General features: G+C 36.6%; 3 protein-coding genes across 3 annotated transcripts; 2 read left to right on the forward strand and 1 right to left on the reverse strand.

Annotated features, from left to right (window-relative positions):
* On the forward strand, nucleotides 1–2936 carry LOC140836938 (reactive Intermediate Deaminase A, chloroplastic). The gene is made up of 6 exons (XM_073202825.1): nucleotides 1–251; nucleotides 716–831; nucleotides 974–1018; nucleotides 1836–1909; nucleotides 2023–2072; nucleotides 2673–2936. Exons 1-6 carry the CDS (start codon nucleotides 77–79, stop codon nucleotides 2765–2767), a joined length of 555 nt encoding a protein of 184 aa, XP_073058926.1. The 5' UTR covers nucleotides 1–76; the 3' UTR covers nucleotides 2768–2936.
* A 2305-nt stretch (nucleotides 2937–5241) lies between these two features.
* On the forward strand, nucleotides 5242–11367 carry LOC140836945 (1-acyl-sn-glycerol-3-phosphate acyltransferase-like). The gene is given in 5 exon segments (XM_073202835.1): nucleotides 5242–5470; nucleotides 10677–10744; nucleotides 10746–10761; nucleotides 10848–10940; nucleotides 11025–11367. Coding segments are annotated over 5 exon segments (561 nt in total). The 5' UTR covers nucleotides 5242–5320; the 3' UTR covers nucleotides 11259–11367.
* A 919-nt stretch (nucleotides 11368–12286) lies between these two features.
* Nucleotides 12287–21988, reverse strand: LOC140836939 (uncharacterized). The gene is given in 16 exon segments (XM_073202826.1): nucleotides 12287–12639; nucleotides 12715–12846; nucleotides 13942–14115; nucleotides 14222–14428; nucleotides 15165–15327; nucleotides 15731–15795; nucleotides 16304–16627; nucleotides 17052–17169; nucleotides 17283–17372; nucleotides 17658–17789; nucleotides 17945–18556; nucleotides 18558–18685; nucleotides 20212–20326; nucleotides 20437–20544; nucleotides 20627–20683; nucleotides 21814–21988. Coding segments are annotated over 15 exon segments (2529 nt in total). The 5' UTR covers nucleotides 20629–20683; nucleotides 21814–21988; the 3' UTR covers nucleotides 12287–12480.
* Nucleotides 21989–22409: the final 421 nt, after the last annotated feature.

Here is a 22409-nt window from a genome sequence, read left to right on the forward strand (position 1 = left end):
AGCCCCTGACGCAGTTGGGGACACTGGTAAATCCGAGTAGGTCGTGCAGACCAAAGTCGCTGTAATAACACAATTGATGGCGTGGTGTGCAAGGTCTTTTCATTTACCGGCCGTTGATGTGGGGGTACTGCGGAATAAGGCGCCATTAGCCATCGGCGTGGGTTGCGTATCCTTGGCCGGCGTCAACGTTCGCCGTTCAGCCCGATCTCCTCCCTTAGCTTCTTTAGGCATGTCTACTCATGCTAATGCAGGTCAATCTTAGGCACTCGCTTACATTTTTCATAATGCAATTTGATTCTTATTCTAGGTTGTTTTTTTTAAATGAAATGTTCGGTGGGTTCGAAAAAGAGTTACTGGTTGTAGGGATGAGATTCTGTCGTGAAGAATTTAGTTTGAACTCGATGGGTTCTGTGAATCCCCGAAGCTTTTGATGCGATCGGTTAAATGTGTAGAACCAGGGGGTGGGTTATTTTCTTGTGACTGATGATCTTCATTGTCAGAAGTTGTTAGAGAAAAATGAATTATTTGGGCATTCAATCAAATTTTTAATGCTGCAAACGCGATCAAGTCGCGCCTTTTCCCTTGTTTAAGTTCCCCGGCTCTCATGAATTTGCGATCAGTATTTTTAGTCAGTCGAATATTATTTTAGTATTAGCAAAAGAGATCTTCATCATAAAATGGTGCTCATAGTGGTTGCATTGTTAAACAAACCTAGGTATAAAGGAGGCCATCCATACCGAAAAGGCTCCCGCAGCATTGGGGCCGTATTCTCAAGCCATCAAAGCAAATAATATGCTTTTTGTGTCTGGGGTTCTTGGATTAGTTCCAGAGGTTTGTGACATCAACAATCCATTTCAAGTGATAAGACATTTTCTTTAATTTAAAGTTATACTAGCTGTTTCATATCTGTTGTAAATTTGTTGTATACATCCTGCAGTGCCTGTCTTTAATCTATTTCATTTGTTTTACGCAGACTGGAAAGTTTGTCTCAGATAATGTAGAGGAACAAACTGAGCAGGTAGGATATCATAACTAATTGTTCTCTTTGATTTCTTAGCTATTGAATTTTGTCCTCTGTGCTCATTGTGGAACTTGAGCATTTAATAATTGCACATTAGTGCCACATGAATAAAATTAAGGGCGTAGATAATACTGCCTGCCTGAAACCTCCAGAGAAGGAAGGCTGGCCACGATCTGTAAGTTCATCAATATCAAAGAGGGCATTGTGTGAGGATTGAGGAGTGCTCAAAGCGTCAATCATTTTCTTCTCCTTCCAGCTTGAATAACTCTTGTTCTACTCTTTTCGTGCTTGAATACCGGAAGTGACAGACCTAGGGAAAGTGGAGCTTTGCGTCATGGATTATGCCCTTGTGGTCTATGTTTTGTGAATTGACCTATGAATCGGTCATATTTTGAACATGGGTTGAGGTTTTTTCTTTTTGGTTTTCCAGTCTTTTACATCATAATGAGTTGAGTAGAACCGAAAGGATTCTTTACGAATGCACCCAGACAATAATATTGGTTAGTTTATCTCAAATGTCTCAGAGTTTACGAATGATCTAATGATAATTTTGTTGCTTCTCTACTTGTAAAAAGTTGTTGTCTACTGATGAACTGTTTAAGGTATTCTAAAAATTTCTCAAGTATTTGTTTCTATTATCATTTGCAAGAGATTGCCTTTCTCCTCAGCAGCCTTCTATCATTCTGATATGTCTCTCTAGTGAGGAATTAAATCTAACTCTCTCTGAGATATAAATCCATTGGCAATATTTTCGTCATTTTCTACAATTAATAAACGGCTTGCTAACGTATTGAACTCATGCATGATGGACCAGGTACTTAAGAATATGGGTGAGATACTTAAAGCTAGTGGTGCCAACTATTCTTCAGTTGTGAAGACAACAATCATGTATGTGATCCTCGTTTTGTTTCTTCCATGGGCTGGCACACATACAAAATTCACATGACAAATTTATATCTCTTCAACATTTTTAAATAGCGTCATGTTTTGTTAAATTGCAGGTTGGCTGATCTGAAAGACTTCAAGAAAGTCAATGAAATTTATGCTAAATGTGAGTTCTTGGAAGTGAAGTTTGCTTGATACTATAGCATCTGAATACCGTCTTACATGCATTTATTGCCACTATATAATCATCAATCTGCATTATTAATTAGATTAATGTGTTTTCTGCCAATGCCTAAACACCAGGATTAGTGGAGAATATCAGTTGATATGTATGAATTTAGATTTGGTGTGAGTACTTGTGAACCAATTGGATTGATTCCTTCTGGCCCCAGTTTGTTGTGCATAACCTGTGTCAAATTATCAAGAGAGTGGCATGCTTAGCCTGCTCTCCATTTGTCACCTGTGATGGCATGTTGTCTTTTCTGTTTTCAAGAGATGATTAAAAAACGCCAGTTTTCATGGTTTTTATACTCATTTTATGGTTTTAAAAAAGGATGCAAATTTCATGAGATACTTGAATCTTGTATATTGCAAGGTTTGATACTTCCAGACAAAAATGTTGGTTTATCTCTGAATGCTGAGTTAACACATCGGGTATTAGAAGTATAATGCTGCAAAATGCCCCGCTTTAATACAACCATTTCACTTTGATTTGTTATTTGTATAAACGGTGAGCTTTATACAGCTATGCCAAATTATGTTGCAGATTTTCCCGCACCTGCTCCTGCTCGTTCGACCTACCAGGTTGCAGCACTGCCCATGGATGCAAGGATTGAAATCGAATGCGTAGCTGCACTATAATAGCTCCTCATAGTGTATGAACCCAACTTATTTGCTGAATAAACTTTGTTTAGGATAAGGGAGCATTGATGTCAGAACCTATGATTGTTCTCCATTTATTTTGTACGTGAATATGAGAAAAAGATGTGAATTTATCTGAAATGCCGAAATCACCTGCGGCTTTAGCCCATCTTGGTACCAACATAACTAGCTTCTGTTTTGCATAGTTAACATCTATTTTTTATTAGTGCTCACGGCTTGTTTGAACAAAATATTACCTGTATATCGATTAACAAATAAGAACTATGCGTGGAAGTTGGTAGGGGTTTCCAGTGTTGCCTGTGGATTTTCAAATATTTATTTTATGATGATAGAACCGACAATTACTATTTTTGTGCACACTAGGCAAACTCTTTGGTTAACGTAGTAGCCTGCAAATCACGCTAGCCGTGTAAACTATAGTAAGCAAATTCTGTGTAACACCCTCGCCCAAGAATGTATCGATAGGAGTCTAGGAGAAAACAAATCTATTTTTTTAATTCTAATATCATGGGTAAATTGTCTTTAAATCCACAAACCCAAAATGTCAGTCTCATGGGGGAAAAAATTTGTACATTGATCCACATAGAGATATTTATGCACTTATTGTGTTCAGGTGTTTTGTTATAGATGAAAATCAAAACAAAAAAATTGAATATATATATTATAATATATGAGTTTCTAATACTAACTATTTCAAATCTGAAATAAATATGAGTTTTTAGTGCTAATTGTTTCAGATCTATTAAAAATCATGTGTTCGATGTATAAAAATCTTTCACATAAATGTGTTTTTATATTTCATATATCTTAAATTAAAAGTGTAAATCATTATTTTTTATACCTAAAGTTTCTTAAATTATTGCAGCAAATTTGTTAATTGTTTTGTACCCAGACATGTATACTAAGTGTTGGTATTAATAAAATTGTTTAAATTTTATACTCAAAATCTTAGTTTTTATATCAGATCCAAAACAATTGATATTCTATATTTTTCATGTTTTGTATCCGTTTTTATACGTTAAAAAACACGTTGGCACATGAAATACATTTTTTTTTAAATGGATAATGGAGTATAATTTTTTTATGCAAGAACTGACTTCAAATTCAAGTTTGAGTTTGAGAATTTAAAGACAATTCACTCGAAGAACATCCTATATATATTTATAATTAAAGAATATGGATTAATTAGTGGAAAATTCCATGAAAATAATAGTTTTGTTCGTTATTGGAAAAAAATTATGACCAAGGCAGGCCCGAAACTTGCGAACCGCACAATAAAGAAAGGTCATATCATCACATATATTTTATGTTGTCTATTCCAAAACAAACAAAGCAAAACAATTGGCAAACAAAAAACGTATACCAAAGTAACTAATGTTATAACAAATTAAAATCAAACGCCCGAATAAACCAAACTGAATTATCGAATTATTTCAGTTCGGTCAATTATTTTGCTTGAAACTGGTATTTTAATTAACTCTAGACTGAATTGATGTCTGTCCTTTACTTGTCGATGCCTTCTTTTTTTGTTTAAAAATAGCTTGATGGTGTTTTATTTCTTCATTTCATGAGTTATCAAACTAGAAAAACCAATTATCCCAAAAAAATTCCAACAAAAATATAATTTTCAAATCTCATAATTATTCAATTTTCAGTTATTCTAACTAGAAAAACACAATACAAACCCAATAATAATTACAACATCAATAATCCTTAAATATTTCAATCAATTTATTATTTTTCCCAAAATTCACAGCAATAGATTTTTAGGGTAAAATCCAAACTCGAAAATTCATATACATCATATTCGACATAATTTTAAGGCTGTCAATTTTATTTTAAAGTTGCATAATCTCAGAGCCTAAGACAATAAATCAACTAATAGATGAGAATAAAGTGAGATCTATGAGAGTTGATCTATTTTAATTTTTTTAACAGGGGCTGAAATTTTTTTAAAAAAAAAAAACAAAAACTAGTCATTTTTTTTTAAAAAAAAAATAATAGGTGGGGTTGGAACCCTTGAGCTCCGCACCTGAATTTATAGCAGTGGTGAGAGAGTTATCATTGGTTTCACAAGCAGTGGTTGCACCCAGCTGTGGCCTGTGCACACATCCTTCTTGTAATCCATGCGCCACATTGAAAAAAAATAAAGATTCAAAATGAAATTACGAGAGTAACTTAATCATTTTTGTAACACGAGGACGAATACGAAACAGCTCTATAGCACGGCCCAATAGATGACACTTTGGTACAGTAATCACTAATATTTATAGCTTTCGGGTCCAATGGCTGATGCTTGTTCGTGCATTTATGATATTTTGCATTGGTGGTAAATTGGAGGTTTTTCTTGGCAGATGAAGCTAAAAAATGAAGGGTGTTGACTTCACAACATATAGAAAGATGGGTATTGCAACTCATCTTCATGAAATTGCTAGTTTGGTAGATCAATAACAATTCACTTGTTGGTATTGGGTATTGTTATGATCATATATGAAACGACTATTAAGTGATTAATGATCAAAATGTTTCCAGATGTGGATATTGGGAAATCCTATAAAGATAAGAGGTGCAGAATACTCTAGTGAGAGGGCCATTTACATCAGCAATCATGCATCTCCCATAGACATTTTCCTTGTAATGTGGTTGACTCCTACCGGAACTATTGGCATTGCAAAGAAAGAGGTACATGTTTTGTCTATTATCAACTCTCGACTCATTACACCGCCTCGACTGTGGAGTTGTTGGATTTATATGTATATGTATATTTTTGGCAAAATTTCAGCTTTCAAGTATAGCTGCTGTGAATCCTCTAGGTTGAGGTTTGTAGGCAATTATGAATGCATTAAATGCATGTCCGGAGTGGGCAGCTGAATCAAAGTAAAAAGAAACGTGGGCTGCTCAAAGGTTTCGTGGAAAGATGGAAGACGCGTATAAATACGCGTCTTCACACGGTCAAGGGGCTCTATAAATAGAGCTCCTCCCTTCATTTGGAAATTATCCCTTCTTCGAGTTTTCTCTCATCTTATAAGCATTTAAGTGCTTAGTTCTATAATATTTGTGAGGTGTTTTGTTCTCCTGTATTAAGAGAGTACGTGTTCTCTTTGGAAACACAGTGAGTGAGTTGTACACCACAAAATATTATAGTGAAAATTCTTTTCATCTTGCCCGTGGTTTTTACCCTAATAATTTTTAGGGGTTTTTCACGTAAATCTCGGTGTCAGTTTATTCTTTATTTTCGGGTTTTTACTACCTCAAATTCCGCACGTGGGACCAACAAGTGGTATCAGAGCCTTGGTTTAAAATTTCATAAAATTCTGAGTATGCTCTGTGGTTGCAGCCTAGACTGATCTTCCACATCAGAAAAGATTTTTTGAGATTTTTTATTTAAGGCAGGATTATTTTGTCCGGTCTACTAAAATTGTTGTAGACATAATGGTGGGAAGGTACGAGATAGCAAAGTTCAACGGAAGCAATTTTATGTTGTGGAAAATAAAGATACAAGCAGTTTTAAGAAAAGAGAATTACTTGGCGGCTATTGGAGATAGACCGGTGGAGATTGCGGATGATGGAAAGTGGAATGAGATGAATGATAATGCCGTTGCCAATTTACACTTGGCAATAGCAGACGAAGTTTTGTCAAGTATCTCTGAGATAAAAACAGCCAAAGTTATCTGGGATACTCTGACAAAGATGTACGAGGTCAAGTCCCTACACAACATGATTTTCCTAAAGAGAAGGCTTTATACTCTTCGGATGGCGGAATCCTCATCGATGACCGACCATATCAACACACTAAATACCCTATTTGCCCAACTCACTTCCATGGGGCATAAAATAGGGGAAAATGAACGTGCGGTGCTTCTACTTCAAAGTCTACCAGATTCATATGATCAACTTATCATCAACATTACCAACAATATTCTTATGGGCTTTCTAAGATTCGACGATGTCTTAACTGCGGTTCTCGGAGAAGAAAGCCGGCGCAAGAATAAGGAAGATAGGTTGGTAACATCGAAGCAGGCAGAGGCTTTACCGATGATAAGAGGAAGATTCATGGACCGTGACTCCAGTGGGAGCCAAAGACAAGGTAGATCAAAGTCTAGAAGTAAAAAGAAAAATATTTACTGCTTCAAATGTGGCGGTAAATGGCACTTCAAGAAAGAGTGTACGAGTATCGAGAAGAGTTTTCAAGGAAATGTGGCCAGTACTTCAGGCGGTGGTGAAATATTATTCAGCGAAGCGGCAACTGTTGCGGAAGGTAGACACAAATTTTGTGATACATGGATTATGGATTCAGGAGCGACGTGGCACATGACGTCTCAGAGAGAATGGTTTGATCATTATGAACCAATCTCAGGAGGATCTGTATTCATGGGAAATGATCATGCCTTGGAAATCGCTGAGGTCGGTACTATCAAAATTAAAATGTTTGATGGCACCATTCGCACCATACAGGAGGTACGACATGTGAAAGGACTGACGAAAAATCTTTTGTCCTTGGGGCAATTGGATGACATCGGGTGCAAAACTCGGATCGAGAACGGGATCATGAAAATTGTCAAAGGCGCGCTCGTGGTTATGAAGGCAGAAAAAGTTGCTGCAAATCTGTATGTACTTTTGAGAGAAATACACAAAGAGGCAGAACTAGTTGTTGCATCAAATGGTTCAGGAGAAGAATCAACAGTGCTATGGCATAGAAAGCTCGGGCATATGCCAGAACGAGGTTTAAAAATTCTCTCAGAACGGAAGCTGCTGCCGGGACTTACAAAAGTGTCACTAACCTTTTGTGAGCACTGTGTTACCAGTAAACAACATAGATTTAAGTTTGGCACTTCTACTGCCAGGAGCAAAAACATATTGGAGCTGATTCATTCGGATGTTTGGCAAGCACCGGTTGTATCCCTAGGAGGAGCGAGATACTTTGTCTCGTTCATTGATGATTTCTCTAGGAGATGTTGGGTGTATCCAATCAAGAAGAAATCAGATGTTTTCCAGGTCTTCAAAGATTTCAAAGTGCGGGTTGAACTTGATTCAGAAAAGAAAATCAAGTGTCTGAGGACTGACAATGGAGGAGAATATACCAGTGACGAATTTGATGCATTTTGTCAACATGAGGGCATCAAGAGACAGTTCACGGCGGCTTACACACCTCAACAGAACGGAGTGGCAGAGCGGATGAACAGGACCTTGTTGGACAGAACAAGAGCTATGTTGAGGACTGCGGGTCTAGAAAAGTCATTTTGGGCGGAAGCAGTCAAAACCACTTGTTATATTATCAATCGTTCTCCTTCAGTGGCGATTGATCTGAAGACTCCGATGGAGATGTGGACCGGGAAGCCGACAGATTATTCTCATTTGCATACATTTGGAAGTCCGGTGTACGTTCTGTACAATGAGCAAGAAAGATCAAAGTTGGATTCGAAATCCAGAAAATGTATCTTCTTGGGATATGCTGATGGAGTAAAGGGGTTTCGCTTGTGGGATCCTACTGTTCACAAGCTTGTCATCAGCAGTGATGTTATCTTCGAGGAAGATAAAGTAAAGGGAGACAAAGTCACATTGAATTCAGAAACTACTATATTTCAGGTGGAAAATAAGACGGACGAAGGTCAGGTTTCTTGTGAAGCAGTACCAGAGCACGAAGAACAAGAACATGTTGAGTCTGAGGTTTCCAATGTGAGGCAGTCAAATCGAGACAGAAGACCACCAGGTTGGCTTTCAGATTATTTCACTGAAAGCAATATTGCATATTGTCTATTATCAGAGGATGGCGAGCCATCGAGTTTCCACAAGGCTACTCAAAGCTCGGATGTATCCTTGTGGATGATAGCAATGCAAGAAGAGTTGGAGGCATTAGACAGAAATAAAACTTGGGATCTTTTACACTACCACGAGAGAGGAAAGCCATTGGAAACAGATGGGTCTATAAGATCAAGCGTGATGGCAATAACCAAGTGGAGCGGTATCGTGCTAGGTTGGTGATAAAAGGGTATGCTCAGAAAGAAGGCATTGACTTCAATGAGATATTTTCTCCTGTGGTTCGGCTTACAACAGTCAGAGTGGTGGTGGCATTGTGTGCGGTGTTTGACCTACATCTAGAACAGCTAGATGTGAAAACGGCATTTCTTCATGGAGATCTTGAAGAAGAAATCTATATGCTCCAGCCAGAAGGTTTTGCGGAAAAAGGCAAAGAGAACTTGGTTTGCAGGTTGAAGAAATCTCTGTACGGTCTCAAACAGGCGCCGAGGTGTTGGTACAAGAGATTTGATTCCTATATCATGAGCCTTGGATACAACAGACTGAGTGCAGACCCTTGTACGTATTTCAAGAGGTCTGGTGATGATTATATCATTTTGCTGTTGTATGTGGACGACATGTTGGTAGCAGGCCCCAACAAAGATCAGGTCCAAGGATTGAAGGCACAATTGGCTAGGGAATTTGATATGAAGGACTTGGGACCAGCAAACAAGATTCTAGGGATGCAAGTTCATCGAGACAGAAGTAACAGAAAGATTTGGCTTTCGCAGAAAAATTATTTGAAGAAAATCTTGCAACGCTTCAACATGCAAGATAGTAAGCCAATATCGACCCCTATTCCTGTTAACTTCAAGTTATCCTCCGAGATGAGTCCTAGCAGTGAAGCAGAGAGGATGGAGATGTCTCGAGTACCGTATGCATCAGCAGTGGGAAGTTTGATATTCGCTATGATTTGTACAAGACCAGACATTGCTCAAGCAGTGGGAGCAGTTAGTCGGTATATGGCGAATCCTGGAAGAGAGCATTGGAGCACTGTTAAGAGGATCCTTAGATACATTAAGGGTACCTCGAATGCTGCATTATGTTATGGAGGATCGGATTTTACACTCAGGGGCTTTGTCGATTCAGATTATGCAGGTGATCCTGATAAGAGGAAATCTACTACTGGTTATGTGTTTACACTTGCAGGGGGAGCAGTAAGCTGGGTTTCAAAACTGCAGACAGTTGTGACATTATCTACAACAGAGGCAGAATACATGACAGCTACTCAAGCTTGCAAGGAGGCAATATGGATTAAAAGGTTATTGGAGGAGATCGGGCACAAACAAGAGAATGTTCCTTTGTTTTGTGACAGTCAGAGTGCCTTGCATATCGCAAGGAATCCAGCCTTTCATTCCAGGACTAAACACATTGGAGTCCAATTTCACTTTGTGCGGGAAGTAGTAGAAGAAGGAAGTGTGGATATGCAGAAGATTCATACGAAAGAAAACATAGCTGATTTTCTCACAAAATCAGTGAACACTGATAAGTTTGAGTGGTGTAGATTTTCCAGTGGTCTAGCGGAAACGTAAGCAGCAGGTAATGGCAAGATTGAAAGGATGTGTGGAGATGTGTTTGATTCTCAATCAAATCTCCAAGTGGGAGAAATGTAGGTAATTATGAATGCATTAAATGCATGTCGGGAGTGGGCAGCTGAATCAAAGAAAAAAGAAACGTGGGCTGCTCAAAGGTTTCGTGGAAAGATGGAAGACGCGTTTTATACGCGTCTTCACACGGTCAAGGGGCTCTATAAATAGAGCTCCTCCCTTCATTTGGAAATTATCCCTTCTTCGAGTTTTCTCTCATCTTATAAGCATTTAAGTGCTTAGTTCTATAATATTTGTGAGGTGTTTTGTTCTCCTGTATTAAGAGAGTATGTGTTCTCTTTGGAAACACAGTGAGTGAGTTTAACACCACAAAATATTATAGTGGAAATTCTTTTCATCTTGCCCGTGGTTTTTACCCTAATAATTTTTAGGGGTTTTCCACGTAAATCTCGGTGCCAGTTTATTCTTTATTTTCGGGTTTTTACTATCTCAAATTCCGCACGTGGGACCAACAAGGTTGACATGGATGCATTTGCTGTGCCCAGATAATATTTTATCCACTCCTTGGACAGTTATACGTTTTGGCTGACCATCTTCGAATAGACAGATCCAATAGAGTCTATGAAAGAGGTCAATGGTTTGTTTCTGCTGATATTGCTTTTAGTCTATGCTGCAATTGCTATACTTCTGTGGTGAATATTCTCTGTTCCATGCAGGTAGCTAATGCAATTGTAAAGAATGATCTGTCTTTGATCATATTCCCAGAAGGCGCGCGTTCTAAAAATGGCCGCTTGCTACCTTTCAAGAAGGCAAGATCATCACCAACTTCTAAATAGCACTCAACTTGCAATTCTTTCTCCTTCAAGTAACACGTTTCATTCAACTATGCACAGGGTTTTGTGCATTTGGCACTGCAAACTCGTCGTCCAATAGTTCCAATAGTCCTCACGGGTACCCATCGAGCATGGAGAAAGGGCAGCTTGCATGTGAGACCGGCACCTATTACTGTAAGATATCTGCCTCCAATTCAAACCAATGATTGGGCACCCGAAAAACTTGGAGATTATGTTCGACCTGTTCAGGATGTTTATGTGAAAAATCTTCCCGAGTCTCAAAGGCCTTCGTAATCATCTGATATTGTTGGTTCTTACAGAACATAGGATTCATGAAATGTTGTTCGTTCTTGCCTTGAAATGGAAAAGGTTACGAAACATTCTTATACCAATTTTCACCACTATCGTTGTGTACATAAATCTATATTGAAACAGTCATTTATGCAGTGATGGTAACATTTACAACAAGAATCTACATCATCAAATATCAATCAGGGACAAATTATGATTCAAACTTTTAAACTCCATTAGCTTTAACCCTTTTAAAAAGCGTGCGGTTTAAGAGCGAAACTTGAGTAAAAAACTTTGATTCGGGTAAAAGCGTGAAAATGTCGATCAATTCTTTGTTATATTATACTAAGCATGAAAAAGTGCTAAAAAAAGGCATTTATTGTAGATTAAAAATTAAGTTATTTTATAAATTCTAACTTTTAAACTTTCTTTCAATAAAAACTAAAATATTTCACGCTTAATCTCGTATTAAACCTGTTTAAACTCATAAAACTTGATCGTTATGATAGAACCTTGTTTTAGCCTTAAATACATTTATAATATTTTAACAAATAAATATATTAAAAATCACGAGTCATCAAATTTATTATTGGATTGAAAGACACATTCAAGCATCTTCACATTTTCATTGAGTTTGATGATTTCATACTATTGAACGACAAAACTCATAACCAATTTAATCCTTTCGCAATTTCTGTCTATATAAACTATTACAATTGCATGTAAATGTAATAACTTTTTTTTAAAATGCACAACTTTGATATAAACATAAGCCACTGCGAGTCGTCAAATCAAGTGTCCCCATGGCGCCTAATAGACAAGACAAGGTACTAAAATCATATATTTCCCATAAAATAAATCTAATTGCATCGACACTCTCCACTAAAAAATACAAAACAAAACAAAAGAAACCATATTTAGAAAAATCAGACAGGAAACATAAAACCCTCTACCAAATGAGATCAATGTACTTCGATTTTTATAACATAAGAGTGAAATATGTTCGATGTTAACCTATTAACAAGTGAATATGAAGAAGATGAGGTATATTTAGACTTCTGGATTAGTTCACTGTTGTCCAGACGCGAAGTTTCGTGACTCCGAATGTCGTATAACAAATGCTAAATATGTGTGTACCAATTAAAACTCTGCAACATATAAAAACCCCAACAAAAAAAATTACAAACAAAATAATATTACTCACTCCAGGTCATATGCAACCACCCTAGTTCAAGTCCCCAACTATTTCAAACCTAACGTTTCCTTCATCTATTATAGTCTCGTGTTTCCTCTTATTCGACAACTTAGTAGAGTCCGTGAATTGAGCAGCGGTCCTTGCTCGTAATTCCTCTAAGCTCTCGCCTTCTTTGGCTCTCTCCAGAACCTACAAGCCAAGCAAACAACAAGGGATCAAGCACTCTGTAGCTTGCCTTAAAACATTAATGACACGCCTACTTACCAAATGACGTCCATAGAAATGCGTGTTCGAAAGAGCTTCAAGTGCATTTCGAGCTTCTTGCTTCGTTACATACTCAACAAAAGCAAAACCTCTATGGTTACCTAACCTCCTTGGCAGCCTTAAACTCTTTATCTGCAGTATTGAAAGCCACGAAATGACGAGGGTACCACTGAATTCTATGAGCATATATATATATATATATATATAGGAAGCGAAATTATATTAATAAAAGATTTTAAATACAAAAAACGGAAAAGTGATCCACGCGTGATAAACCTATATAAATCTGAAACCGAAAATTGTTTGAACTCCTCATGCTTCTAGATCCAGCATGGGACCCGAAATTTTATCTTATCCAGCAATCTTCAAGCGACTGCGAGCCTATTTGCATAATAGATCGATCTCAAGCATTAAATGAAACTTCCAACACATGGAGTATTCTTTCTAGCTAAATACTGAGACTAAACAAAATTGGACTCGTCAAATGGCTAAAAATGTATCAGTTTATTTTGGTAAGTGGGCAAGAAAGATCCCACTGGATCGAGTAGAACTAAGAAAGCTGAGCCACACAAGAAATTCAACCGTGATGAGACCAATGGCAATGGTCCCCAGCCACTCGTCGCTTGGGAAAGAGAAAAGAAAGTTAACCACCTCTCATGTCCTTTCACTGCAGGAAAAAAACTTTTGATATTCTATATAAGAGTTTTAAGAAAAAAATAAGATCTCTTCCTGGTCGTCGAATGTAATAATCTAAGGAATACTTGTCTGGTGGTTGGGTAACAAGAGTTGGAGTTGATTGCATGGACTCCTTATAGGTGACAGTTAAAAAGAAAACATCAGCACCAACACATAAAACAGGCTTCATATGAAAGGAGATCACCGCACGCATTACCCCTCAAGTTCAACCATTACTCACATTATAATATTAAGTCATCAATTAGTATTTGACTGTTCATGAATCTGATTATTGGAGGATAGGGAACAACAATATAGTAACAGGCCATGCAACCCAGCCACAAACACGCTCCCTGGTTTTTCTTCATCTTCAAGGAAAATAAACACATGGTAGGAAGCAGCACTACATAAAACATTTATGAAAAAGGAATCTACAACTAAAACTTGAGAAATCTCTAGATGTTATCATCTGCTACAGTAGAGAGATTACAAATAATAAAAGAAATAAAAAATAAACCATTTAATTACACCAAAAAGATAAAATAGTTTTACCTGACCAAATGGACTAAATAATTGTCTAAGTTCCTTTTCTGTTGCCTCAAAAGCTACGTTCCTGATGATCAACTTTGTTGAACTGCGGTCATTCGCAATCTTTTTAGGTAATAAGTCATCGTTTTTAGCATGACAAAGTTGCAATATGAGGGCATGACCATCCAGAACAGTACCCTGTAGCGACACATCGAAAAGTTAAGGAAACATGCAGAGGTAAAGCACATGTGCCATTGTATGGTACCGATGAAGCACGCTGAAATTCTATTGCAAGAAAAAATACCTGTAGATCCCCACGGACATTTGCAGCTGTTTCAACGCTATCAAACTCCATGAAACCAAAACCCATTGAAATGTTCTTCCCATTCTTTACATGCTTCTTCACCCTGACACTAAGTAATTTTCCTCCCTTCATGTGCTCGGTGAAATGCTTTTTAACATCCACTTCTGAAGTTTTGAAGTTGAGATTCTTAACATATATGGTGCGTGACTGGAGCAAAAAACAAAAGGAAATTTCAAACCCCGACATAAAACATTTTTAATAATTAAAGGCCAACCAGTTTGTATGAAATTGCAATTGCACAAATATCTTCGAATTGGTGACCTGGTAAGATCCATTCACTATGACATAATCCTTCATCAACAGATCCAAGATATGCATAGCCATAATGCCCCACATTCATGCAAATTTAAATTCTTGAGAGGATATCTCAAGTTCAATGATTTATATTTGCACTCTATATTGGCCCCTAATTATGCCGAATTCATAAGTTTTTGTACGATTTCCTTCCTTGGCCAGGTTCACCGATTTGATTGGCCCTCTTGCAATAAAGTTATGCTATATGTAAATTGGCAAGATATATCTTTATGATCAATGATTTAATTGTTCTAGCATTGACCCTCTAATTATGTTAAGTTCTCTACTTTAGATATCCACTGCAGCTTTCCGAAGCTTAATTATTTGATCTCTCTTCCTACATACAGAATGTGCGCATCTAATGTAAGAGCATTTTCACTTATCATTCCACACCTCCCTACATAGTAAATCACAAAACTATCGAATGGGATTGACCTATAATGGTGAGGCAAGCAATTTTTACTTTTTCATATTTGCATCTGTGGTACTTCGATTTTATTGGATGCTTTCTATGGAAAGATAAATACTTTGTTACTCCACTGGGCAAGTTTAACTATATAAAACAAGACATGCATAGTTCAGAAACAACCTCAATTCTATCATTATCAACATCTGCCTCTGTTAGTTCGACAACTTGTTGCTCAAGCAAAGCTCGCTTGACATCAGGTTGATGGACAGTAACTTTGTCATCAACTGTTGGAGTTTGACTAAGAATATTGTAAGGAGCCCATTCCAGATACAGTGGAACATCCCTATGGTAACAACAAATAATTCATTAACTTCACAAATCACAAACAACAAACTCCCTCTAGCAACAATAAATTCCAATAGGAATAAAAAGATCAGCACCTTTTATGTTTATATTAATTGTGTTGAAGTCATATAATTATCTCGAGTACAACAAAGCTAGAAAGGTGCATATTCATCCAACGCGCATATTCATCCCATAATTTTTATTTTCCTTGCGTTGCTCAAGAGAGTTGTAGACACTATTCATACACTAATAGTCAATACAGTCACCACATTGTACCTCTATAATATGCATCTTACTTATGTGCACTCATGACTCAACGACTTAATCCCTCAATCAACATAAGCACTCCACTTTCTGTCAGAGAGAAAGGATGCCGATAAATGAATTACTAATCAACTTACTTGTACCGCTTGTATGTTAAACCTTTGAAAGCTGCACGTGCTTCAGCAGGTTCTAGGAAGAGAACCTGGAGTATCGGTAAGAAAGAGGAATTTGATTAGCTAATATATATAATAACAAATCACATTTTCAACACCTAGTATAATAGAAATTTGCTGCACAAAGTCTGCGTCAAGCTACTGAAAAAGTGTCGTGCCAGAACTCTCTTAGTATCAAGGAGTACTTCGATCAAATCCATGATCTAGACATGTAATTTAAGCAGACAAGGCAAATTAAGTTGTCGGGTATGAATGCAAAAATGCATGGATTAACACTCCAAACGTCCAATCAGTCACCCAAAATCATATCCTACCTTTCTCGACCATACTTGGTTATTATCCAAACTGATCTAGTAAACTTATAGAGATGATATCCGAAAACAGAGTTTTTTGAAGTATGTATGTAAACTAAATGGATCCCTTCCTACATAATTACCAACATAAAAGCTTGATTGATGAAAAACAGAGCATCATTAATTCAAAATTAAATACCATCTGACCTTTAGAAAGTACAAAAAGAAGAAGAAAAAACCATACCAAAGCTAAGGTTTTTGTAGGAGGCAAAATGACTTTGTCCAAGCTGCCAAATTTCCCAAACATGTTGACTAGCTCATTTTCAGATGAACAGTAAGGCAAATTCTTTACCAAAATAACATGGTTGCTTCTCTTCAGGCCGTCACTCCTCCCAGAGGCAAACTCCTCTAATGAGGCAATATTAACCCCAGCACTTGAGAGAGCTTTCTTTGTCTCAGCAATTACTTGTGTCTCCCCCAACGCAATTCGCACAGCAAGATCATCGGATTCTCTATCTAGAAGTTCACTTTTACTAACACCATATTTTCGTGCGATATTTTCAACAACCTAGAATATGTAAGAATCATAATAAAATACTAGAAAGCAGAGGATGAGATAATACTGTCACATAGGCAGCAGTACAAGCAGAGCTGGAAAGTTGAGTGACGTGTTATAATGCTGTCATATAGACAACAGAAAGAAAAGAAAATCTAGTGCCACACTGCTACTGCCTTATACAACTTAGTTAAAAAATAAAACATCGAGTATTTTCAGCACGAGGAAATCCCCTGCCTCTCTCAGTTATTTTGAGAATAGGTTTTGGAAGAAGGAAGCATTTCTCCCGCCTCCACCAACTTAGTTAAAATCCTAACAAAAGTTTTTTTTCCACGTTCTGGAAAGGCACAACAAAACTCTATGGTGAATTATTGATATAACTGTATTGGGGCACTGACTGTTTATGCCGGTCCTCATATTGATTTTTCTAACTTACAGTATCAGGGCGCATGTATAAACTATTCCATGCTTGTGTGTTTCCACGGGCTTCTGATGCTTTCCTTTCCTCTTCTCTCTGTTGCTTCAATGTTTTTGAAGGGTGCTTGTCAAAATCGCTGGCCCAGCATAAGATATTCAGCAAACAATACGCTCTACAACAGTACCGCTCAACCAGCACTGAAAAAATAATACAATTAATTAACTTGAAAATGCATTAATGAAGGCATACTCTCGTTTGCCATTAATATTTTTTGGTTTAGCAGGTATGATGTGCAATAATCTTCCCTGAAAAATTGCATTGTCCATCTCTACCATCGCCCTGAAAACACAAATCAATCATATTTCAGTCGGAGGTAAAGTGTGTTCATACTTGTACAGTCAGTACAGATCGTCATGATTGTGGTCAGTCAAAATATTAAAACTTTTTGCTACTTGAGAGTAAGTTGAACTCAACTATTTTAAAAATAGTGTCAAGTTTATTGGTGATATTTTTAAACTTAAGCTTCCAAATCTAATGCATCTACCTCATCAGAATGTCACGATTAAACACATCAAAGCTATTCTAACCTCCAATGTAGTAGCTATTCAGCTGAGGATGTCATACCTAGCTGCAGATTCTGGAAGAGCAAAGAGAATGTAAGCAAATCCTTTGGACCTTTTAGAATCTTTATCAAAAACAATATGGACCTCGGAAATACTGCCATATTTGCTAAAGTGATCTTCTAGCTCTTCTTCACTGTATGACATCAAAAAGTGTCAGAGAAAGTAAAGCCACATAAAAGAAGGGCAACAAGAGACAACCCTAGTAAGATCAGGAGTGTACAAGAAACAAAACATAGCAGCCCGCACTATGCTAGCACATCATTTAAACAAGGACGTGAGGACACATACGTGGCAGTGTAGGGAAGATTGCGGATGAACAAACGGTTAGATCCCAGGACTTCCTCATCCTCATTGGTTGGATAAGATAAGGGGCTTGCTGACTCAATTATTTTATGTTCCCCAAAAGAACCTCTCCCAGTTTCCCTGTCAGAAAAATCTTGTTCGAGTATATTCTCAGCGGGATCATTATTTCTCTTGGTCTGCGCATCACCATCACAAACATCATTATCACTATGATCATCACCAACCTCGTCGTCACTACTTTCTGAGTCTGACCAATCTTTTTTAATTCTGCTCCTGAAGTAATCCATGTCAGATACAACCTTGTCATGAGCCAAAACTTTTGGTTTGTCTACATCTTGTTTCTCTACTGATGTATTACGACCTTCTCCCTTCATTTCCTCCGGATCATAACCCACTACACCTAATTTTCTTTCACATCCTTCTGCCATCTGAACTATACTGTTTGATGCTACTTTATCTTGAACCAGTGACGAGGCTGCAAGTGCATCATTAGCCCACAATTTGGATTTACTACGTGGCTGCATGAGCTCGAGGAACTCCTGAAATTGAGGGTCTCCATTATCATCTCCTTTCTCATTCTTCTGACTCTCCTCTTTTAACTGCTGCAGGTTTAGAACCTTTGAAACCAATGACTCTGTTATCCACTTCAGTTGTATTCTCCTTTTGCTTCTTTGAGTGCCGACTCCAAGGTCGTGGGATGCCAGGATCTCCAATCTTCCAAGCAACCTGGTCATTGAAACACTAAGGTAAATCTTGTCCTTTTCACAAGTATCGAATCTTAAACTTAATCTTTCAGCAACCAGTACAAGCTGTGATATTCCATGCAGTTGAATATTACTTATATGTCACATAATAATGCAATTAAATCATCCACATCCTTCAAGAGTCCAACAAAACCAATCACTACTTTGGACAAGTAATTTTCCTGAATTTTATCAGCTTGATATCACTATAATTAACCTAACTGAAACAACCACAAAATAACAATGGAACTGTAGAGAAAAGCGAGGCAAGTAAAGGCAGAGATTTATAGTTCGACACTTGAATTTTTAGGTCACCCAGCCGTTAATTATGAAATTATTTGTTAGAATCACCATTTCATGGCTGGGCATGGTGCATTTTTTTAAAGGGTTGATCGATATTAACACTTGATGTCTTGATCAGCTAGAAACTTCATTGAGCATGATGTTTTAACTACTTTAAATAACTATATTGATAAATATAAAAGAAAATTTGATATTTTATATTTAGTTACAATTTTTATTTATACATATTTAACATTTTTATTATAGATTTTGAAACAATATTTAAGTAATTGTAGTAAAAAATGAATGTTTTAGTTAATTATGAATTTTATAGATTCTAATGAAAAATTTTAGTAAGAAAATTATATTCGACATGAAAATTAAATTGAAATTCTAAAAATATTTTCTCATGTGCAAGACACTAATCGAACCCCGATATGTTATATAATATTTGTTAAATTTGATATATCATCTAATCTTAACAGTTTTGTTTTGTTGTATATAAAGTCGTATTTTCTTATGTGCAAGACACTAATCGAACCCTGATATGTTATATAACAAAATAAAATTTAAATTTTATCTAGCTTTACACTTTTGTTTTGTTAGATATCAAATCGTGGTTCGATGAATCTCATTCAAATTTCAAATTAATTTCATGTCAAATATAATTTTCTTACTAAAAATTTTCGTTAGATTCAATTATATTTTCATGTAAATAAAATATTAATTTTTTTAATCATAATTAATATTTAATAAAAAATTGTGATTAAATAAAAAATATCTAATTTGATTATTTTTATCAACAAAGTTAATTAAATTATATAAAAAATTTAATATATAATGTACATATATGGACAGATTTCAATAAAATATGAATGACATATTTCTGTGATAAAAAGCAAAATTGACATTTTGATTACGGAAATCGGCCATAATCGGATCAACATGTATCAATTAAGCCACTAACAAAAGTTCGTGTATCAATATGTCCTTTTATCAATACTTCATGCACCGAATTGCTTTTCACCCATTTAAAATTTAAAAAGCACTCAACATAACTCGATTTTCTCTAATCTCTCGATTATTGAACTTTTTCCAAGTATGTATATTCCTCACTACCTCTCATATTTATCTAAATTCCATTTCGTCTAATAAAAATCTTTGGAATCCGATGGTCGGCATCTAAAATATGGCAAAAGACGTGAAGATCAAAAAAGAGTAACAAACCTCACATGTAATCCGGCAAGTATCCAAGAAAGACTTATTGAAATACTTTATGGCTTCCTCGGCTTCATGTTCTGTCCTAAACCCAATGAAACCAAACTGCCTACTCTTACCATCCCTGCACTAATGCAACAAACTTCAATTCATTTGTAAATTATGACATATCGAATGTCAGAATCAATGGCAAAAAGCCACCTTTTGAACGAAATTCAAGGAAGAAGTGGTTACCGAGTACGCATGATCTTGGCATCAGTAACTTCACCTTTCCGGGAGAAAAACTCTCTAAGACGGTCTTCGGTTACATACTTTGGCAAATTTTTTGCACATATTCTTGACCTTCAATACAAGATTGATTACAATATAGCACCATTAATGCTGTGGGGAATGAAGCGAGGGAAACTGAGAACATGAAACTTACATATTTCGTCGGTTTTAAGGTCTGTATAAATACCAAACCAATAATGTGTAGCAGTACCTGAGAAAAAATTGACCAATAACCCAAATCAAAGTCTAAACATAAATAAGAAACCCAGAGTTCCAGTATATAAAGGTAGTCCCTACGATTAATTTTCATTTACCACAGATCTATACAGTACATAAGCAATTGCTCATGGACAAAATACCTTTGTTGGTTTCTATTTCTACTCTTCTGTCTCAAGGCTCAGCAAAGAAAAAACCAGTAACATGTACCAAAAAAAAGATGCATTATTTCTTGGATGAGAAAATTTAATTTATATGCGCCAAAACAGTCAATGAGAACTAAGAATGAAGTCAATGAACATAAATTAACTTAAAAATACAATAATATGTTAAAGAAAACAAACTGATTCAACATACCGGTGTTTTACACATCCACTAAATGAAACAAACTAGTGCATTGAAATATAAAAGATAGTAACTGTGTGATTGACGGGCAGTGCACTTACTGGTGAGCGCAAAAATTCTCCATAATAATAATATTTGATCGGGGTGGCTTGTTCTTACTACATAACAGTTATGTGCTAAACCTCTTTCCTGGGTAACCAAATTGACAGTCCAAGCATCACAAAGCAACCCACCTCCATTATTATTAATGATAAAAGTCTTGCTTATTATCTATCACCATAATACTATTTACGTTGACAAAAACACTCTGTTTTTTTATTGTGACAATTATCATGTCAACTATTAATTTTTATTAGTATTAAATAAATAAATAAAAAGGTAAAATCATCCTAAAGAATTATTTCATGCATTGAAACAGAAAAACAAGAGTAGAGACATCAAATCCCAAGTTGGTATTGATTAAAACTACAAGAATCCCAACTGCCCAAATCATACTCTTCCTCGAGAAAACACAGAAATCACGATCATGAACTTTCCGATCATTAAACAAAAAAAGGGACAGCTCAGACCATTAAACACAGTCCCACCATGAGTGAAGGATAACAGCCACAAATTAAATGTGTATCAGCGGGAGAAGACCAAGAACCCGATGTCAAATTCCATAATATTTAACATAACATAAAAAATAACCCATGTCCAATTTCCGAATATTCATTGCATAAAATAATCCCAGAAACATTGAACTCCAGAATCAGAAGAATAATGAAAAGAAAAACCAACACAGAAATGCTGAAGCGGTGGACTGCACGTCGGACGATGGTGACTGGAGAACGCCGAACCTCTGAAGTTATGGACGTGAATAGTGGTGAATGCCCTGGTGGGAGGCTGGAGCTGTGGGGAGATGGACGTCTACGGTGTAGGGTTGGAGGGGAGAGAAAATTTAATAGAAACTTTTTTAAATAAAAATTAATAAATAAATGATATGTCAATCCGCCCCAAACTGATGGCTGATGCCCAAATAAGACGACCGGCCTCCAAACGGATGGCCCAAATCATAAGACAGCCCGCCAAGCCCAAAGAATAAGCTATGAGAAAAATTATGGGATTAAAATACCGAAACTGCGAAAAAATTGATAGAGCTTCGAAGAAGGCGTAAATCGCGTAAAGGAAAAGTTTGCCGACCGCGGAATATATAGAATCGTAGCGACGGTTTTTTTTAAAACCGTCGCCATTAGCGACAGCTATAAATAAACCGTTGCCCATAGCGACGGTTTTGACAAACCGTCGCCGATCTGTGTTCGCAACCTCGGAATATATAATCGGCGACGGTTTATCCAAACCCGTCGCGTAATACACTATGTGCGACGGTAATTTAT

Source organism: Primulina eburnea, chromosome 7, assembly GCF_022965805.1.
Source record: "Primulina eburnea isolate SZY01 chromosome 7, ASM2296580v1, whole genome shotgun sequence".
Classification (NCBI taxonomy): Eukaryota; Viridiplantae; Streptophyta; class Magnoliopsida; order Lamiales; family Gesneriaceae; genus Primulina; species Primulina eburnea.

Coding starts and splice junctions, on each gene's coding strand:
- LOC140836938 (XM_073202825.1), top strand. CDS start 77: ATGGCGTGGTGTGCAAGGTCTTTTCATTTACCGGCCGTTGATGTGGGG. Junction 832..973: donor TTCTTGGATTAGTTCCAGAG/GTTTGTGACATC, acceptor TGTTTTACGCAG/ACTGGAAAGTTTGTCTCAGA. Junction 1,910..2,022: donor GTTGTGAAGACAACAATCAT/GTATGTGATCCT, acceptor GTTAAATTGCAG/GTTGGCTGATCTGAAAGACT.